The sequence below is a fragment of the Myotis yumanensis genome, unplaced genomic scaffold (assembly GCF_028538775.1).
Source record: "Myotis yumanensis isolate MYYU_CA2020_CCGP unplaced genomic scaffold, mMyoYum1.0.hap1 SCAF_1, whole genome shotgun sequence".
NCBI lineage: Eukaryota > Metazoa > Chordata > Mammalia > Chiroptera > Vespertilionidae > Myotis > Myotis yumanensis.
The window spans coordinates 10,815,240-10,833,324 of NW_027223752.1; the positions used below are offsets into that span (position 1 = coordinate 10,815,240).

At 42.3% G+C, this 18,085-nt stretch overlaps 1 protein-coding gene across 5 annotated transcripts in view; it reads left to right on the forward strand.

Moving 5' to 3' along the window:
- The window catches only part of LOC139009544 (ribosomal protein S6 kinase alpha-5-like), a 121,580-nt gene extending 104,684 nt beyond the window's left edge, over positions 1-16,896 (forward strand). For all 5 annotated transcript variants that reach the window (XM_070413808.1, XM_070413815.1, XM_070413823.1 and 2 more), the window contains 4 exons: positions 2,861-3,052; positions 11,210-11,369; positions 13,510-13,673; positions 14,988-16,896. In XM_070413808.1, coding sequence (XP_070269909.1) covers positions 2,861-3,052; positions 11,210-11,369; positions 13,510-13,673; positions 14,988-15,227 — 756 coding nt within the window. In that variant the 3' untranslated portion in view covers positions 15,228-16,896. The remainder of the gene's footprint in view (positions 1-2,860; positions 3,053-11,209; positions 11,370-13,509; positions 13,674-14,987) is intronic.
- The last annotated feature ends 1,189 nt before the right edge of the window (positions 16,897-18,085 follow it).

Sequence of the window (18,085 nt, forward strand, 5' to 3'; positions counted from 1 at the left end):
CCTAAAATAAATTCGTCTTTTTTTTTTTTGCCCGCTGATCATCTTGAGGTTATATTTGTAAGTGTGAGAGCCTTTTATGGGAGAAATACTTTATGCAACAGTTGTGGACTAAAAATAGCAATGGAAATTTTTGTAGCAGAAAATAATATCCCCTCTATATCTATACCATTTTAGAGGGGTTTTTTAAACAATTTTTATATATATTTTTAAATTGATTTTTAGAGATAAGAAGGGAGAGGGATAGAGAGATAGAAATATCCATGAGAGAGAAACATTGATACACACCCCCTAGTGGGTATCAATCCCGCAACCCCGGCATGTGCCTTGATCGGGTATTGAACCAGTGAGCTCATGGTTCATGGGTCGACACTCAACCACTGAGCCACACTGGCCGGGCTAGAGGCGGGTTTTTAGTGGTATATTTTGAATGCTTATTTTTCACATTTGTAATCAAATCAATTAGCTCATGAATAGGAACGTATATAATTCTGTTCTAAATATTAAGCACAAAGAATGATCTTGGTTTAATCAGTTACACCATCCTTATATGTGCTCTTCTTTGCTCATGTACTTATAGAACTGTGTAGCGGTGCAGAAATAGCAGCCTTTTCACATATCTTTTCATTAAAAGGTTAAGAAGGTTCTAGCTCAGAATGATCCCTTTTTAGTATCAAAAGTAAGAAAGTTCCTCCCTTTCAGAAAACCATCAAAATAATAATGAAAATTTAAAAGCAAAACCCAGTAATTTATAAAATAATAACAATGAGTCATCCTTTACCCTATGCAAAATTGTACATATTTTCTCTTTAAAATGGAACATCATTTTTATTACCCGTGTGATTATAGTGCATTTTAAGTATATTTAAAATTAATTTTTTGGTGTTTATTTTTTGTGTTAAACCACAAAAGAATATTTCTCAAAAAAAGCACCATTTTTGCCTTATATTTAAGTACCTTGGATTATTGACATGAAGAGGATGTTTTTAAAAATCAAATTATGTGCATTCAAATATAACTGACCAATTTCTAAAGTATTTAAACTTCAGCCTATGTATTTCTTTTTCCAACCCTCTCCTGAGGACATGCTCACTGATTTTTAGAGAGAGAGAGAAACATTGATGTGAGAGAGAAACATGCATCGACTGCCTCCTGTACACACCCCGACTGGGGATTGAACCCACAACCTAGGTTTGTGTCCTGACTGAGAATTGAACCTGTGGTCTTCCAGTGTACGGCACGATGCTCCAGCCAACTGAGCCCATTGGCCAGGGCCAGTCTATGTATTAGATATTACTGTTATTCTTATTACTAGTGGTTCATCAAAACTACATTTGCTTTACGAACTTGCAACTATGACAGCTACCCCTCTGCTTCCTTCATCATAGTTCTCACTCTCCTACAGAACGCCCACTGAAAATATGGCGCTCTGTGCATCGGAGATTAGCTGTCTATTTTTAAATGTGAAAGCACACCACTTAAATGTTTTCTTGATAGACAAGGAACAAGCATGTAATTTTCTTAGGTTGAAAAGATCTGTTCCATGAGTGTATAGAATTCGTTTTCACATGTTTTATTCTTTGATAACTGGCCATCTGTTATCTCATGAGCCTCAAACGATGCAACTGTCCCTCCAGCAGGATTTAGTTTGCCTTCCTAGTTCACTGATACTTAATTCTTCTTTTGTTAGAAAACTTTCCTCTCACATAGTCGTTTGAAATGAAGACTTGTCAGATTATTTACGATATTCTACTACAGTTGTAATTCTAAATCAAAATTATTTTTTAGAGAAATGAAAATGTACCTTTGTACTAACATTTTCATAACAAAAGAGCTTTCACTTTGACTTTTAAATGGAAGAGTATATTATTTCCAAACTAAGCATTTAATCCTTTTCCCAGTGATGTAGCATTTTAAGATCTGATTCTGTATCTCTTGGTAGATATTTATGTGGCACTCATTTTCTGCTTAGGCAAAATCCTAAATTCTAGGTGAGAATCAGATAAATTTAGAAGCTGGCTGACATTCTTATAAGCTGCTTTGTATTTCTGAAATTGGTTCCCATAGTCTTAAAAGATGAAGAAAAATTCTATCAAATTCGTTTCAGGCAGAGCTTGAGACGAAGATACAAGGAGATCGAATTGTTACTCCCTCCCATTCCTGACTGTTGACACCCCACTCCTCTTAGAGTTGGGAGAGGAGGAGAGAGGGGCACGCTACATCCCCTCCATTTCCAGGACTAAGATCCAGGGAGTCCACTGCCATTCTTGATAAGGAATAAACTGGAGTCATTCTCAGAGATCAAGTAGCTCAGTGACCAGGGGCCAGGTGTGCTTGTCTCCCTGCCCTGCCTGAGGCGCAGCACCTTCCCGGGGGCGGAGCTCCGGAGTCATCTGCTGAGGACGGCTCTCAAGTACAAGCCGTGAACCCCACCCGTGACTTCAATTGTGGTGAAGCCTTACATGTAACTATGTAATTATATTCCCATTTTCATTCCATCTCAAATTCACGACTGGGTGGTGTCTCTGAATGAAGAAAAGGCTCACGCGAGCCATCTTGGAAGGGAGGTTGGTGGAGAAAGTAGAACGCAAACACAGAGTTCCAGGAAAGCCTAGAAGAGGCTCTGACGTCAGAGGAGACACGATGCAGTCGACAAATGTTTCCCGTGACATTCATTGTCAGGTTGAAATAACACAAAACATGTCGGAGCAGAGAACAACAGTACCCTGAGGTCCAGCTCCCAGCCCCTCCCGGTCAGACCCTCTCTGTGCCGGAACCCAGTATTGACATGATTTACCTAAATGGCATCACCAACCCCGTGACGTTTTAGTGAGAGCCTGATGTGAGCGTTTGTGTCTTGCAGAATTTACTGTTCACTGATGAACATGACAACTTGGAAATTAAAGTAATTGACTTCGGGTTTGCGCGCTTAAAGCCGCCTGACAATCAGCCTCTCAAGACCCCGTGCTTCACCCTCCACTACGCTGCCCCCGAGCTCTTGAACCAGAACGGCTACGACGAGTCCTGCGACCTCTGGAGCCTGGGCGTCATTCTGGTGAGTGCATTCCAGTGGAGCCTGGCGCCTCGTCCGCTCGCAGGTGTCCTCTTACCTGCCCCTCTCTCTGCTGGTTTTCCTAAAGTCATGACAAAATCGGCAAGTTGGTTTCTCTCCCGTTAGAGGCCTGACGGAAGGCTGTTTCCTTTTCTTAAAATTTGCATTGGAGAAATGTAGGAATTTTGATTTTGGTTTATTTTGAAATATTTAAGGCAGCTGTGTTTTGTGTGAATAAGAGTTATATATTGTGTTTTTAGAAGGACAGTGTATTTTCAAAAGATATGCATGTTAGATATAATGTAAAAATAGCTAAGTGACTCAGTAGAAATATTCTTTGAGCCCTAGCGTGTTTGGCTCAGTGGATAGAGCATTGGCCTGCGGACGGAAGGGTCCTGGGTTTGATTCCTGTCAAGGGCACATACCTCAGTTGCAGGCTCGATCCCCACCTCTAGTTGGGACGCATGCAGGAGGCAGCCAACCAATGTATGTCTCTCACATCGATGTTTCACTATCTCTCTCTCTCCCCCTCCCTTCCACTCTTTCTCAAAATCAATAGAAAAATATTCTCAGGAGAGAATATATATATTCTTTGAGGTTTTGAGACTAAAGATGTAATTAAAGAATATCATTTAGGAAAAATTACAAGTTAATAGTAGAATTATAAATGTTTATAGTGACTGATAGTGATCCTGGTCAGCATGCTTTTCACAAAATGTCCTTGGCTGCAGTGATCAGAAAGGGAACATTAAGCTAGCAAGATCTGGGTGTGTTTTTTCTTCAAAATAACTTTACTTTTTATGCATATAATGTGTAATGCAGCGGTTCTCAACCTGTGGGTCGCGACCCCTTTGGCGGTCGAACGACCCTTTCACAGGGGTCGCCTAAGACCATCCTGCATATCAGATATTTACATTACGATTCATAACAGTAGCAACATTACAGTTATGAAGTAGCAACGAAAATAATTTTATGTTTGGGTCACAACATGAGGAATTGTATTTAAAGGGCCAGAAGGTTGAGAACCACTGGTGTAATGCATGATCCTAGGGAGAAATTTTCAGAGGCTACAGAAAGAGAAGAAAAAAGTGAGATCACTGGTAATCTCATCACAGAGATGGTCTCCCTCTCCCTCTAATCCCTTGCCCCGCCCCACCATGCTGTGTATTCCTCATGTCTTTCTATAAGCTTTTCTATAGACGTGCATATATACTTGGGTTTTTTAAAATGAGAGGATAGTATACACGTAGTTTGAGTCTCAAAAGCTTATTTAACCATTTACTAATGAGAAGTTAGCATTTTCCAGTTTTTTCACTAATTTTAAACTATACACATGAATATTGTTTATATATGTGCTTACATTTGTCTCACCATTTGTTTAGGATAGATTTCTAGGAGAAGGGTATACACATCTTTATTTTGAAATCTATGCCTGGATTTCCTTCCAGAAGGTTTTTTGTATCTTCTCCGAACTATATGCAAATACATGGAAGACTATCAATTTCAGTCTTAAATTGTTTCCTGCTGTTGTCATTTGCATGCATTTCTCTGATGAATGTTGTCTACGCATCTTTTCATGTATCTGGACATTTGTACTTTTCTCTTAGGAATTGCTGTGTGTGAGCTTTGCCCACTTTCCTGTGGGGACTTTTTCTTACTGGATTTGAAAGCTCTGTTAAGGTTTTTAATCTTTTGTCGGCCATTATATTGGAAATGTTTTTCTGGTTTGTCCTTTGTTCCACAACTTTGTTTAGAGTAATATGAGATTTTAATTTTGTTTTCAGAGGGATTTAAATAGAAAAGATTTTTTAAAATTTCTATGTAGTAAGATCTGTCAGTCTGTTGTTTTATGGAACCTGCTCTGATTCAGATTGTCACTCTACCCCAACCCTAGATTATAAAAATATCCTCCTAAATTTCCCTCTAGAATTATATTTTATTTTTATACTTTAACCAGCACTCCATCTGGGGTTTATTTTGGTGTCAGCTTGCTTTCCCCTAATGGCTAGCCAGGTGTCCCTGCAGGATGGCTCCTCTTTTAGTTTAAGTTTCACATGGGTTTTATTTCAGTAATTCTAAGTCATCTTTATAATTTTCAAACTAAAATTTATGAATCAGATTTTTAAAATAAAAATAAACAACTAGCTTCTATAGACTTGAGAGTTTTATTTAGGGACTTAAACATTAGTAGCACTCTCCTGAAAAAAATATGTCTAAATAAAAAAGAACCTTTCGACGGGAGTTTGCTGCCTCGAACAACCACTTCAAAAATACAACTAAAAGACGGAACGGACATCATCCAGAACCACAGGAAAGCTGGCTGAGTGGATGTTCTACAACTAGGAGGAAAGAGAAAAGCATACCGAGGCTCAGAGGAGGCGCAGTGCTGAAGTAAAATACTAAGGTTCGGAGTGCATGTGGAGCGGGCTGGAGGCTGAGGGCGCGGTTGTTTTCAATCGGGAGGGAGTCTCAGGCTCTGAGCTCCAGTTCCGGGCGAGTCTCTAGGACCCAGACTCATACGGGAGAAGCGGGACTGTCTGGCATCGCTCAGAACCCTAGGGCAGCTTTCTCTCCGTGGGGCTTGCAGCGACTACTGGGACACTGAGAAGCAGAGCCTCTGAGGGCAAGACTGAGAGCAGCCATAATTGCTAACCCCGCCCTGTTGATCCCGTGGGACCCGCCCCGCCCAAGCCCTGCAGGGAGGCTTTTGCTGGATAGCCTCAGGCAAAGGCTAGATTAGCACCTCCCTAGAGATCCAGGAGCCAGGAAGCCCAGAGGTCAGAGTGGGACCATCCAGCTTTAAGCTCCGTGGAACCATAAAAGACACACTCAGGAGGCAGACTCAGTGAGCACCAAAGCCCCATTGAAGCAAGTCTAGCCCCAGAGGGGTGTCTCCAGCACAGAAGTTCTCCCACCGCAGACACAGCTGATTCTCACAGCCAATTGACCTGGAGGTCAATTCCTCACAGTGATAACTACAACAATCAAGGCTTAACCACAACAAGACTGTGCACAAAGCCCACAAGGGGGTGCACCAAGAGTGTCTACCTTAGGTAATTGGGACACTTAGCACAGAAAGGCATTCTATCGACACAGCAAAGCATAAAAAAATGCCGAGACAAAGAAACAGGACACAAACGACAGAATTGGAGGAAAGCAAACTGTTGGATATAGAGTTCAAAACCACAGTTTTAAGGTCTTTAAAGAACTGTTTAGAAGCCCTCGAAAAGACTGGTAAGACCGCCGATAAATGTAGTGAGATCCTCAAGAAATCTAATGAGACCCTTGATGTTGTGATAAAGGACCAACTAGAAATTAAGCATACACTGACTGAAATAAAGAATATTATACAGACTCCCAACAGCAGACCAGAGGGTCGCAAGGATCAAGTCAAAGATTTGAAATACGAAGAAGCAAAAAACACCCAACCGGAAAAGCAAAATGAAAAAAGAATCCGAAAATATGAAGATAGTGTAAGGAGCCTCTGGGACAGCTTCAAGCGTACCAACATCCGAATTATAGGGGTGCCAGAAGATGAGAGAGAGCAAGATATTGAAAACCTATTTGAAGAAATAATGACAGAAAACTTCCCCTACCTGGTGAAAGGAATAGACTTCCAAGTCCAGGAAGCGCAGAGAACCCCAAACAAAAGGAATCCAAAGAGGACCACACCAAGACACATCATAATTAAAATGCCAAGAGCAAAAGACAAAGAGAGAATCCTAAAAGCAGCAAGAGAAAGAAAATCAGTTACCTACAAGGGAGTACCCATACGACTGTCAGCTGATTTCTCAACAGAAACTTTGCAGGCCAGAAGGGAATGGCAAGAAATATTCAAAGTGATGAATACCAAGAACCTACAACCAAGACTACTTTATCCAGCAAAGCTATCATTCAGAAGTGAAGGCCAGATAAAGAGCTTCACAGATAAGAAAAAGCTAAAGGAGTTCATCACCACCAAACCAGTATTATATGAAATGCTGAAAGGTATCCTTTAAGAAGAGGAAGAAGAAGAAAAAGGTAAAGATACAAATTATGAACAACAAATACACATCTATCAACAAGTGAATCTAAAAATCAAGTGAATAAATAATCTGATGAACTGGTGATTGTAATAGAATCAGGGACATAGAAAGGGAATGGACTGAATATTCTTGGGGGGGGCGGAGAAAGGGGTGTGGGGGTGAGTGAAGAGATTAGACAACAATCGTGCACCTATGGATGAGGACAGTGGGTGGGGAGTGAGGGCAGAGGGTGGGGTTGGAACTGGGTGGAGGGGAGTTATGGTGGGAAAAAAGAGTAACTAATGTAATAATCTGAACAATAAAGATTTAATTAAAAAAAAAAAAAAAAAAAAAAGAACCTTTCATTTTTTTGTAATAATGTAAGATTATCCCCTGTAAAAGAACCTTACTTTAAATATAAGCCAATTAAATCATCATCCTTTTTACGGTTCTAAAATATCGTCTTAGAGCTTCTGAATGCTGTCTCTATGGAAACAACTTTGTGTGATGGTATGGACAGAAGCCGTGCTTCTCTCTAGATCTCACAGGTTTTTAAGAGAAACGGGACAGAGAAGCGGTTAAATGATGCCACAGGGAAGCAGTCACCATATCCAGACTGTGTGCAGTTCCACAGGACAAACAACCCCGTTTCTCCAGCAAATAAATTATAAGAAAAATAGCGTGGGAACTTATAGATTAAATGACACTTTAAAAAGGGGACATCTGTAATACTTTCAACAATAAAGATTTTTTTAAATATATTTTATTGATTTTTTACAGAGAGGAAGAGAGAGGGATAGAGAGCTAGAAACATCGATGAGAGAGAAACATTGATCAGCTGCCTCCTGCACACCTCCCACTGGGGATGTGCCCGCAACCAAGACACGTGCCCCCGACCGGAATCGAACCTGGTACCCCCCAGTCCACAGACTGACGCTCTATCCACTGAGCCAAACCGGCTAGGGCTCAACAATAAAGATTTTTAAAAAGACAAGAAACAGTGTTTGCATTTTACTTGAATTCTGATTCAAGCAAATTCTAATTTCAATTCTATTTATTAAATTCAACCTAAAGCTAACTCATACAGATGTGATTATAATATACAAGGCATATAACATAATTGGAGAAATTTGAATATGGAATTGTACAAAGGAATCACTGCTAATTTTTTTAGGTAGATAATGGTGTTGTGATTGTGGTTTTTAAAAATCCTCGCCCTTTAGAGATGCATAATGAAACACAGATGAAAAATAAAGTGAACACCTGCATTAAATTGTCAAGAAAAAAGAGTGCTTTGCAAATGTTTCCACATAAATGAATGCATATCTCCTGCAGATCTGAGACAAAGCCTGAATTATCCCATAGCAAGCCCAAAGCTTATTTGGAGTCTCCTGATTTGCCTTAGAAATCTATGGTCCTTTTGCATATTGCATCTAGAAAATATGGATGCGGATATTTTAATATGAAAATAATTTCTATTACCCCCACTGACTAAAACAAATACTTCAGGAAGATGCATCACATGTGGCTTTGATCGCAACCCAGTCTACCTCATGGACATGTAGGATGTTAATTAGCATAGAGCTTACCCACTGCCTGGTCTGCCCAGGGCTGAACAAAGTACTGCAGACAGCACTTATTTTCTCACAGTTCTGGGGTTGGCAAGTGCACTGTCCAGGGGCCAGGATGGGGATATCCTCACATACCCTTTCCTCTCGTTCTCAGGGAGAGTGAGCAAGCTCTAGGTGCATCTTTTGGAAAGGACACTCTTCCTGTTTAGTCAGAACCCCACCCCATGACCTCATTTAACTTAAATTACCTCCATATAGGCCCTTTCTCTAAATACAGTCACACAGAGGGTTGGGTCTTCGACATATGAATTTTGGAGGCACACACATTCAGTGTATGACACAGCATTTAGAAACTGTAGGACAGATGAGCTACTGCTGCCTGCTGCTCCCCTGTTTGCAAGTCTCATGGGGACCCTTAGAGTTTAGGAGAAAGAAAGCAGAAGTACACGCCTGAGGAAAGGGGTGCACGGTGTGCTCAAGAGAGAGCACACAGGGTCCTTTGTCTTGAGGGTTCTTACCTCTTTCCTAAAGGTGGGAGTTTTAGGGGAGTTCTCAGGGGAGGGTCTCAGCAGAATATTCAGTAATTTGCCAGGTGTGTCCTTTAATATGCTGGTGCATCAAAGTGAGCAGATAGGAGAGTAGGGATCCTTTTCTGGTCAGCTTCACTGCTTTATTGTTATCTTGGATTTGTCTGTCTCTAACTGTGCTTTTTTGATATTTATTCCCCTGACTTCATCCATCCTGGGGTTTGGCTGGCACTAATGGCACCAACTGGGTCTCTGTGATCTCTCTTCCTGACCAGGGTGATCTAAGCTACTCACTGTCTGATTGGGGAGGAGAGGTGTAAACTATTTGCTCCTAAGTGTCTTTGGTTAGAGAAGATAAGATCTTGCGATTTATTAGCAGGCTGTTAATTGCTCAGCCTTATTTAACTATTTTGTCTCCTGTTCCCTCATTCCACTCGCCAGGAATTGTCCTACCTTCTTACTGCCCTGCCTCAGCAGAGCTGCTTTTCACAGTGCACGGATTCATGCACCGGTGGGGTCCCTCGGCCTGGCCTGCAGGGATCGGGCTGAAACTGGCTCTCCGACATCCCCTGAGGAGTCCCGGATTGCAAGAGGGTGGTTCTCGGGTGACACACCCTGGAATCGGGCTCCCTCCTCTCTGGTTCCGGTGCGTCACCTGAGAACCGCAGATGCCAAGTCACTGCAGCTTGGCATCTCCTGCTTTGAGTGTCTGCCCCTGGTGGTCAGTGCGTGTCATCACTACTGGTAGGAGTGTCTGCCTCCTGGCGGTCATTGTGCGTCATAGCTACCGGTCGGATGCTTAGGCTTTTATATGTATAGATTTATCACCTTGCCTGAGAATTTCCATCTTTCTTGAGAGCCAGCGTGTCAGAACTGCTTCACCATCTTTGCTATCATGAGAGTGCACCTGCTTGTCAGACAGATGACCAGGGAAGAAAAAAGGCTGTTGCTCCTAGTCGCTGGGAGTCTCTACAGTTCCATGCCTCCTATTTAGGGCTCTCCTCTCAGCGTCCCTCCCAACCAACTGGCGCTACCACCCTTCTCACCACGTGGTTCTCTGGTCTGCGCACAGACATGGTTACTACCTAACTACCAGCCCGCCCACTGCCGTCTGCAGCTCCCTTCACCCCTGCAAGCCTGTAAGTCGCTCAGCAAGCTGAGAGCAGACCCTCCAAGAAGTTTAAGGAGGGTCTTAAACTTTTGTAGCCTTTCAAAAATCCAGTCTTTGCTACAAAGACAAGACTTAGCTTTTTGGTCTTCCTGTTGACTTTTTATTTTATTTATTTTTATTTATTTATTTTTTTTTGAGAGAGAGATGTCAATTTGTTGTCCCACTTTTTATGCATTCATTGGTTGCTGCTTGTATGTGTCCTGACCGGGCATCAACCCACAGCACTCTAACCAACTGAGCTATGTGGCCAGGGCTCTATTGACTTTTTATCTTTCATGTAAAATTTCAAATGTGGCTACAGTGAAATAAGGTGACTATAGAAAGTTGATCACATTTAACCCAACAATGAGAAAAATAAAATTAAAATTGGGATAATTACAAACAAAATAAAGAAGGCCAAATAAAAAATTTTTTTAAGTTCTTATCCATAGTTAATATCCTAAGGAAAGGCTATGGAATTGGATAGAAAAAATAGTTATTCAGGGTTCTGCTGTCTTTAAATTTTCTGTTAACCTTAACACCCTCTTTTTCAAACAGAGTATCCCTTTTTCATTCTTGTTCTGAAAATAGTTATACTAGAGGCCCAATCCACAAAATCCGTGCAAGAGTAGGTCTTCCTTTCCCCAGCTGCCGGCACCGGCTTCCCTCTGGCACCTGGAACCCAGCTTTGTCCAGAAGGACGTCCAGTCTAATTAGCAAATTACACTTTTATTATTATAAATAAATGGTTTTAAATCTTGATGTCATAATAAGTCATTCCTCTTTATTTACAAGTATTTGAAAGGTGTTGGTTGTTTCAGCGATAGAAGCCACATAATCTTTTAAACCCAGTAATGCCAATCATAATAAACTGTTGAAACATTCTTTGTTTCTTTTTTTCTCGATAGTATACAATGTTGTCTGGGCAAGTTCCATTCCAATCTCATGACAAAAGTTTGACATGCACCAGTGCAGTGGAAATCATGAAGAAAATCAAAACGGGAGATTTCTCCTTTGAAGGAGAAGCCTGGAAGAATGTATCCCAAGAGGCTAAAGATTTGATCCAAGGTAAGAATCTAAGGAAATTTTGTTATGCGCTGTGCAGAGATTGAAGTGGAGTCATGCCATTACACATATGTTTGTTCATTACTCAAGGAGTCTGTGTTCTAAAAGGCTTCCAGGCTGCTGTCTTGTGCCATTTCTTCTTATCAGAACATTCTCCCTCAGTGATCCTATCCACTGTCTCCACACGAACTAGCACTTGGATCCACCAGCATCCCAGTCTGGCACCTCCACATCGAACCTGCACTCTTTGTTGTTGTTGTTAAACCTCACCTAAGGATATTTTTCCCATTGATTTTTAGAGAGTGGAAGGTAGTGAGGGAAAAGGAGAGACAAACATTGATGTGTGATAGAGACACATTGATTGGTTGCCTCCCGCATGCACCCCAACCGGGGCTGGGGATTGACCCTGCAACCCAGGTCCTTGCCCTTGACTGGGAATCAAACCTGAGACCCTCCTGTGTGCAGACCAACGGTCTAACCACTGAGCACACCGGCCAGGGCCGAACCTGTACTTTTTTACTCTCCTTTCTCCCAAATGTGTGCCTCCTCACATCTCCCTCTTTTGCACTGCCAAGGAGCCAGGCCACCAAAACAGAAAGCCAGACACTTACTAGCTCCCAGCTGCTGGGGTCCAATCCCAGCGGGTCCAGGGGTCCCCAAAGGTGTGGACGGAGTCGGGGAAGAAGGAATGACACGAAGATAGCCTTCAGTTGATCAGCAGCCTAGTCAGGACCTCTAGCCAGGATCTCCAGCCAAAGTTCTGGTCGGAGTTCTGGTTAGGAACTGATGAGGATCTGATGAGGATCTGATGTTTATTGTCTTGTTACATCCGTATTTATACCAGCCCATTTTAATCCTGTCAATTTCTATTACAAAGGTTAGGGCGTTTCTTATCTCCATTCCAGGGAGTAAAGATTATGTAGTTTAACTACCCGCCTGACACTTAATTAAGGGGTTGTATCCCCTCCCTAACCTCAGGGAAAAATCCCTACCTGGGGAAACAACCTTTCTCAGAGAGGTGACCTTGGTTAAAACACATGGCACTAAAGGGAGCAAACATATTAAGAACAGTATGCTATATACGCCAGGTCCATTGAAACATATGCTGTGCAGATGTTTCTTTCCTGCAGCAACTGTGTCAAGCAGCAAGGATGGACCGGCTTCCGGCACCCAGCCTTCCTCGCCTTCCACAGCCAGTCACTGCTTCCTGCGGGTTCAGTATCCCTCCTCCCACCCCTCTCCCCTTTCACGTGGCCGCCACCTTAGTCCTCATCACCATTTCTCTCCTAAGATCCTACAACATTCTTCCAACTTGTCTCACTTCCTCTCACATCACCTGCCCGTCATCCATCGGCAGAGTGACCTTCCTAATGTCCAGATGTGCTCATGTCTCTGTTAAAAATCCTTCAGAGAATCCACTGACCTCAGGTCACGCCCCATCACAGCACATTGAAAACTCAAGGCCCTTCACGACCGGGCCCTGCCTGCCTCTGCCGTTGTGAACACTTGATTCCTCAGTTGTGTCAAGCTTCCGGGTCCCTGTACCCCCCGTTCCTATGCACTAGCTCTTCTTAATCCCTGGGCACCCCTCCTCATTGAGCCCACTTCTCTCATCCCCCAGGACCTGTCTTCTGGAAGTTTCCCAGGGGCCCACGCTCCCTCGGCTGAGCCCTCCCTCTTCATGGCCTCCTGCACATGGTCCCCGGTGGTGTGAAAGCGGGGCTTGTCTTCGTGCCTCCTCAGAACTCCTCTGAGTCTCCACTTCCACTTCTCTGGGCCTGACCACACCCCCTGAGTTAGAGAAGGTGCTGGTACAGGCCTGAAGGAGGTCTAGCTCTTTCCTCATTCGGAGTTTACCCGGTCACCCTGGGGAGTCTTTGTTGGGGTGGCTATTTTCTCCTGATTGAAAAGTCAGTTAGCCCACAGCCTCCTAGAAATAGGCTATTGTGGGCTTTCTCATTAGCATCCAGTGCTCACTAGGGCATTTAAGAGCATATGAAAGGGTAATTATTTTTGTAGGAGGTTGAAGCCTTATAGAAACCATCATGTCATGTGAACATAATTGAGATTTATATCTGAGGTTGATTTTAAACTGTTTGAAATGGCAAATCACAAAATAAAAATGTCTTGTTTATTCCCACAGGACTTCTCACTGTTGATCCAAATAAAAGGCTTAAAATGTCTGGCCTGAGATACAATGAATGGCTCCAAGACGGCAGTCAGCTGTCCTCCAACCCTCTGATGACTCCCGACATCCTGGGGTCTTCAGGAGCCGCCGTGCACACCTGCGTGAAGGCCACCTTCCACGTAAGGGCCTGTGCTCTGCAGTGTGGGGTTTGAAAGGAATCAGATACCCGATAACCTCCGAGACGCACTCTGAGTAATAACAGTTAAAATAAGAAATAAGAGTCCTTTTAATGTGAGGACACAGACACATTTACAAACAGCAAGTGCCTGGGGCCAGAGTCCCTGCGAACCCACAGTGCCCTTCCCGGACGTTGGGAGCGAGTGTGTGAGATCAGGCAGAGGGCGGTATTGGAATAGCTGAAGATTTCCTGTAGATGATGAAAACCATGTACCTACTACTAGGACTTTCTTCTCTCAAATAAGCAAAATCATTTTCTTTTAAAACGATAAACACTAGGAACTAAGGCACCCGTAAAAATTCGTTCATTCAGCAACCCTTTTGGGCCTCATATATTCTAGAGACCGTGAAGGATAAGAAGTAGGTACGGGCATTCGGCACTGATTGTGTTTGAAAGGCTGAGCTGGCATTGCAGGAGCCGCACGTTTGTGCCCAGCAGATGCAGACACATTCAGCTAGTTGTCTAAGGGGTGAGTGAGTGAAGGAGAAATACAGTGACCTCTGAAGGATTATCTTGAGGAAGGAGGGATAACGCTTCCTCTCAGCTGCAGAAATTGATTTAAAAGTTAATGAACTAGGATAAGGTGAGGTATAAAGAGATGAACTGCAAGAATTTGTGGCAGATGATCCATAGCTTCTCAGAGACAGGATGCAAGGTTGTCAGGGGCAACGCAGCCATGCCAGAGCTTGAGGCTAAGAAAAGTGAAGACAGGCTGCCCAGAGGCTAAAGCCGGCCTGGGGTGTGTACCCGATCTCCTCGGTGTAGATTAACTGGCCAAGATAACGCCCAGTTGCATTGACTTGGAAGTGGAGAGCAGGAGCCCATAATGGATTAAGTCTGTTTTGTGTTGGGTCTTTGTGGTCAGAATTTTAAATCTCAGACACAGAACTGTAGAGTAACGGGGGTAGCAGCTGTGGGGTGTGGGGAGGGGTGTATTGGATTGCAATAGTCTTCAGGAGTTTCCAGTCAGTCAGTGTTTCTTATTGAGAGGTAGCGCTAACTTCTTCAAATGAGGTATGGGAATCCTGACTCCCGGACAGCCACGCTGGTTTGATTTAAGCAGCATCCTCAGCCATCACCCCGTGAACTCTGTACCCCACAGGAGGTTTGGATACAATGGTTTTAGGACTTTGTTCCCCAGACAACTTGGAGCTATTGGTTGACAACCAAAGTCGCCTCCTGCTGTAAGTCATAATTGCCAAGGAATCTTCAATCCTTGTACCTTCATCGGGGTTCCCTTCTTTCTCTCCTCTAGGCCTTTAACAAGTACAAGAGAGAGGGGTTTTGCCTTCAGAATGTCGACAAGGCCCCTCTGGCTAAGAGAAGGAAGATGAAAAAGACCAGCACCAGTACGGAGACACGCAGCAGCTCCAGCGAGAGCTCCCATTCTTCGTCCTCTCACTCTCACGGTAAAACCACCCCCACAAAGGCACTGCAGCCCAGCAACCCTGCCGACAGCAATAACCCCGAGCCCCTCTTCCAGTTCTCGGACTGAACGGCACAGGAACGGGAGGGCTGTGACCCGTGAGCCTGGCACTTTTGCTCCCTCGGCGATGCCTGAGGTGATGTTTCGTCAAAGTCAAAGCTTGTCTACTTTAAGAAAATAAAATACCCTGAATGAGCCAAAAAAACAAAAACAATAACCACCAACCAAACAGAAAAACAAGTCCCGCTGGTCTCATTGGAATCTGCCTCTTGGGGAATTTTTTCAGGAAAACCCACCGGTTATCCTTGTCCTAAAGCACTGGGCAGAGAACGTTACTGTGAACGAAGCACGGGTTACACGGTTTAGTGACCTACCTGGTGCCAGCAGGACGGTTCTGGAAGGAGCAGAGGCCCCTGTAAATGCGATTGGGGGCTGGCCAGATTCGAACTGCTTGCAGAGTAGTCACAGGCCTTTCAGCTGTCTGCCGGCAAGTTACTCCTACTGTGGCGACACCTTCTGCTTCGCCTTGTGGATAATGTGGGCTTTTAGGAGATTTGCACCCTTTCAACAGGGATTTATCAGAGAAAAAATGTCTGTTTTAAAAAAGATTCTGTAATGAATTTTATGTGTGGCATATATACTTATTTCTGAGCGAGGATTTTAACTTATTGTCTTTATTTTATGGTTACATATGATGATAACCTACTATTCATCTTTTTCAAAAAGTAAAAGAAAAGCTATAAGGACTCATGGCCCCGGGCTCTGTCTCTGGGGCCCCTCTGAGTGCATGCTCAGCTCCGTGTTTCTCACTTTGCACTGCTCTGTCCTGGCAGTTTGTTCAATGGTATTGCGAGCCATTAAGGTACATGTCTCTGTTTTAGGTAACATTGCACTTTATAAAAGAATATGAATAAAGCGAACTGTTTTATAAAGTGCACTGGTTAAAGCATATGTACTGTATTTTTGCCATTTTTTTTTTTCGTTATCTATTTTAAATTTGTCCTCACACCCCCTTCTACCTTGTTTGCAACAAGTAGCATGAGCCGTGTGGCATAACGTCACCATCAGCCACGCAGGCACCGATGTGAGGAAAAGCTAAAGGGAAATTCTGTTCAACACTGTGCTTTATATTTGTACACTGTGTTGTCTACAGTGAGGCATTTCCTCCTGTGGCTGGATATCATGTACATAATATTTTAAAATCATAACTATGACTTATTTGGAAATTTTCCTGTTAAATTTTGAATCCAGAAAGCATATTTTATAAACTTATGCAGAGCACTTTTATTGCTCAAAAGTTCTGAATTCATACACAAAACAAGCGCTTTGTGATGAAGACATTTCACTGAGAGATTGCTGCATTTACAAATATGATTCATTTCCTATGCAAAAAAAGAAGTGGTAGAATTTGTATGTTCTGTTTTCTTTTAAAGCTATCACACGAAATGTTAGGACTGAGAAAGGTGATCTTGGCCATGTTTACAGGAATCATGCTTAAAAGATAAATCCCAATACATTTCTTTTCATTTTTGTTAATGATAACCTCTGGAGCATTAGTTTGGAATTTGGGTGTGATATTTATTTATTCATTTATTGAGATAATGCAGCATTAATTTCAACCAATTATGAATACTAAAAATATTGCACTCTATGTAACAGTAGTATATTTATTGCTAAATCAATGTATATATTATTAGCACAAGCAACAAAAATGGCAAATATTAAAATATTTTCAAAATATTGTATTATCTTGTTCACATTTTTGTCCACAATGGTTATTGGAAATAATTTTTAATACTTTTCAGTGGCCCAAATGGCTACATAATTCTCATTGAATCAACTGTACCCCCAGCTTGTGGCCATTCCTAGTAGTGATGGAAGATCTTTCATGAATTATTACCAAATACAGGTAATTACAAAATATGGTTCCATCAGGCACAGATTTATAATAATTAAGAAAATGTCCATTTATGTCTATAGTTATGTTGAATATTTTTGGAAATGTGTTAGTTAGCCCTTTAAGTATTTTTTTTAAACTGTGCATTCTCATAGACAATGCTAGTTGTAAAGTATAGACTCAAAGAATTTTGTTGCTAAAGGAAAATGATCCAGAAAAATGGTCAGTATTCCATAATGATTGATGATGTAATTGACTCATTGTGGACATTGAAAATTAATGGGTTTCATTTTTATTTCTTTCCCTTGCCGTCTCTTCTGGAGGACTTGGCAGAAAATGAAATGGGCAAAGCATCAGGCAGAGGAAGGAAAGAGAAGGGTAATCCGTCAACTAAATAATCTAGGATGGGCTTTTGAGAAGAGCTCAGAAAACACTCCGTGTAGAGGCCTCTTGTCAAGTGCCTTCATCCTCACCCTGTGTAAGCACCAGTGAGGCTGCGTCTGGCGCCAGGCTGCTGCAGATCGGTTGGATGCAGGCGGTTAGTGTACAGTGAAATGCGCTTTAAAATTCACAGACTTTCCACTTAGTCACATCAAAAAACTAAAAAGTACTTCATGGGAAAATGTGAAATGGAAGGGCTCCTTTGGTATTAGCAATAAAATAGAAATATATCTAAGAAAAACAAATGCATACATTAAGTTCTCTTTATAACAGTTTATGGAGATAGGACCAAATCACCCCTTCCCTTTTTTATTTTATCTGAAGTATGTAGCTTTCATGCCATCACAAATTCTGGCTCAGAGCGTATCTTTTACAACTATGTATGGCTAAGTGAGAGGCAAGATTGAGAAAAGGAAAGTAATAGAGGCAAGAAATTTTGAAAGACCACTTTCTTCTAATTACTGTGCCAGATCCTATGGCTGAGTGAGTTAAATTTACTATTTTGATATTCATTAATTCTTCCAAACCTCTATAAAATAATAAACTACTGACCCACTGGAACAGAAAGTCATGTTTCCTGAGTTAATTT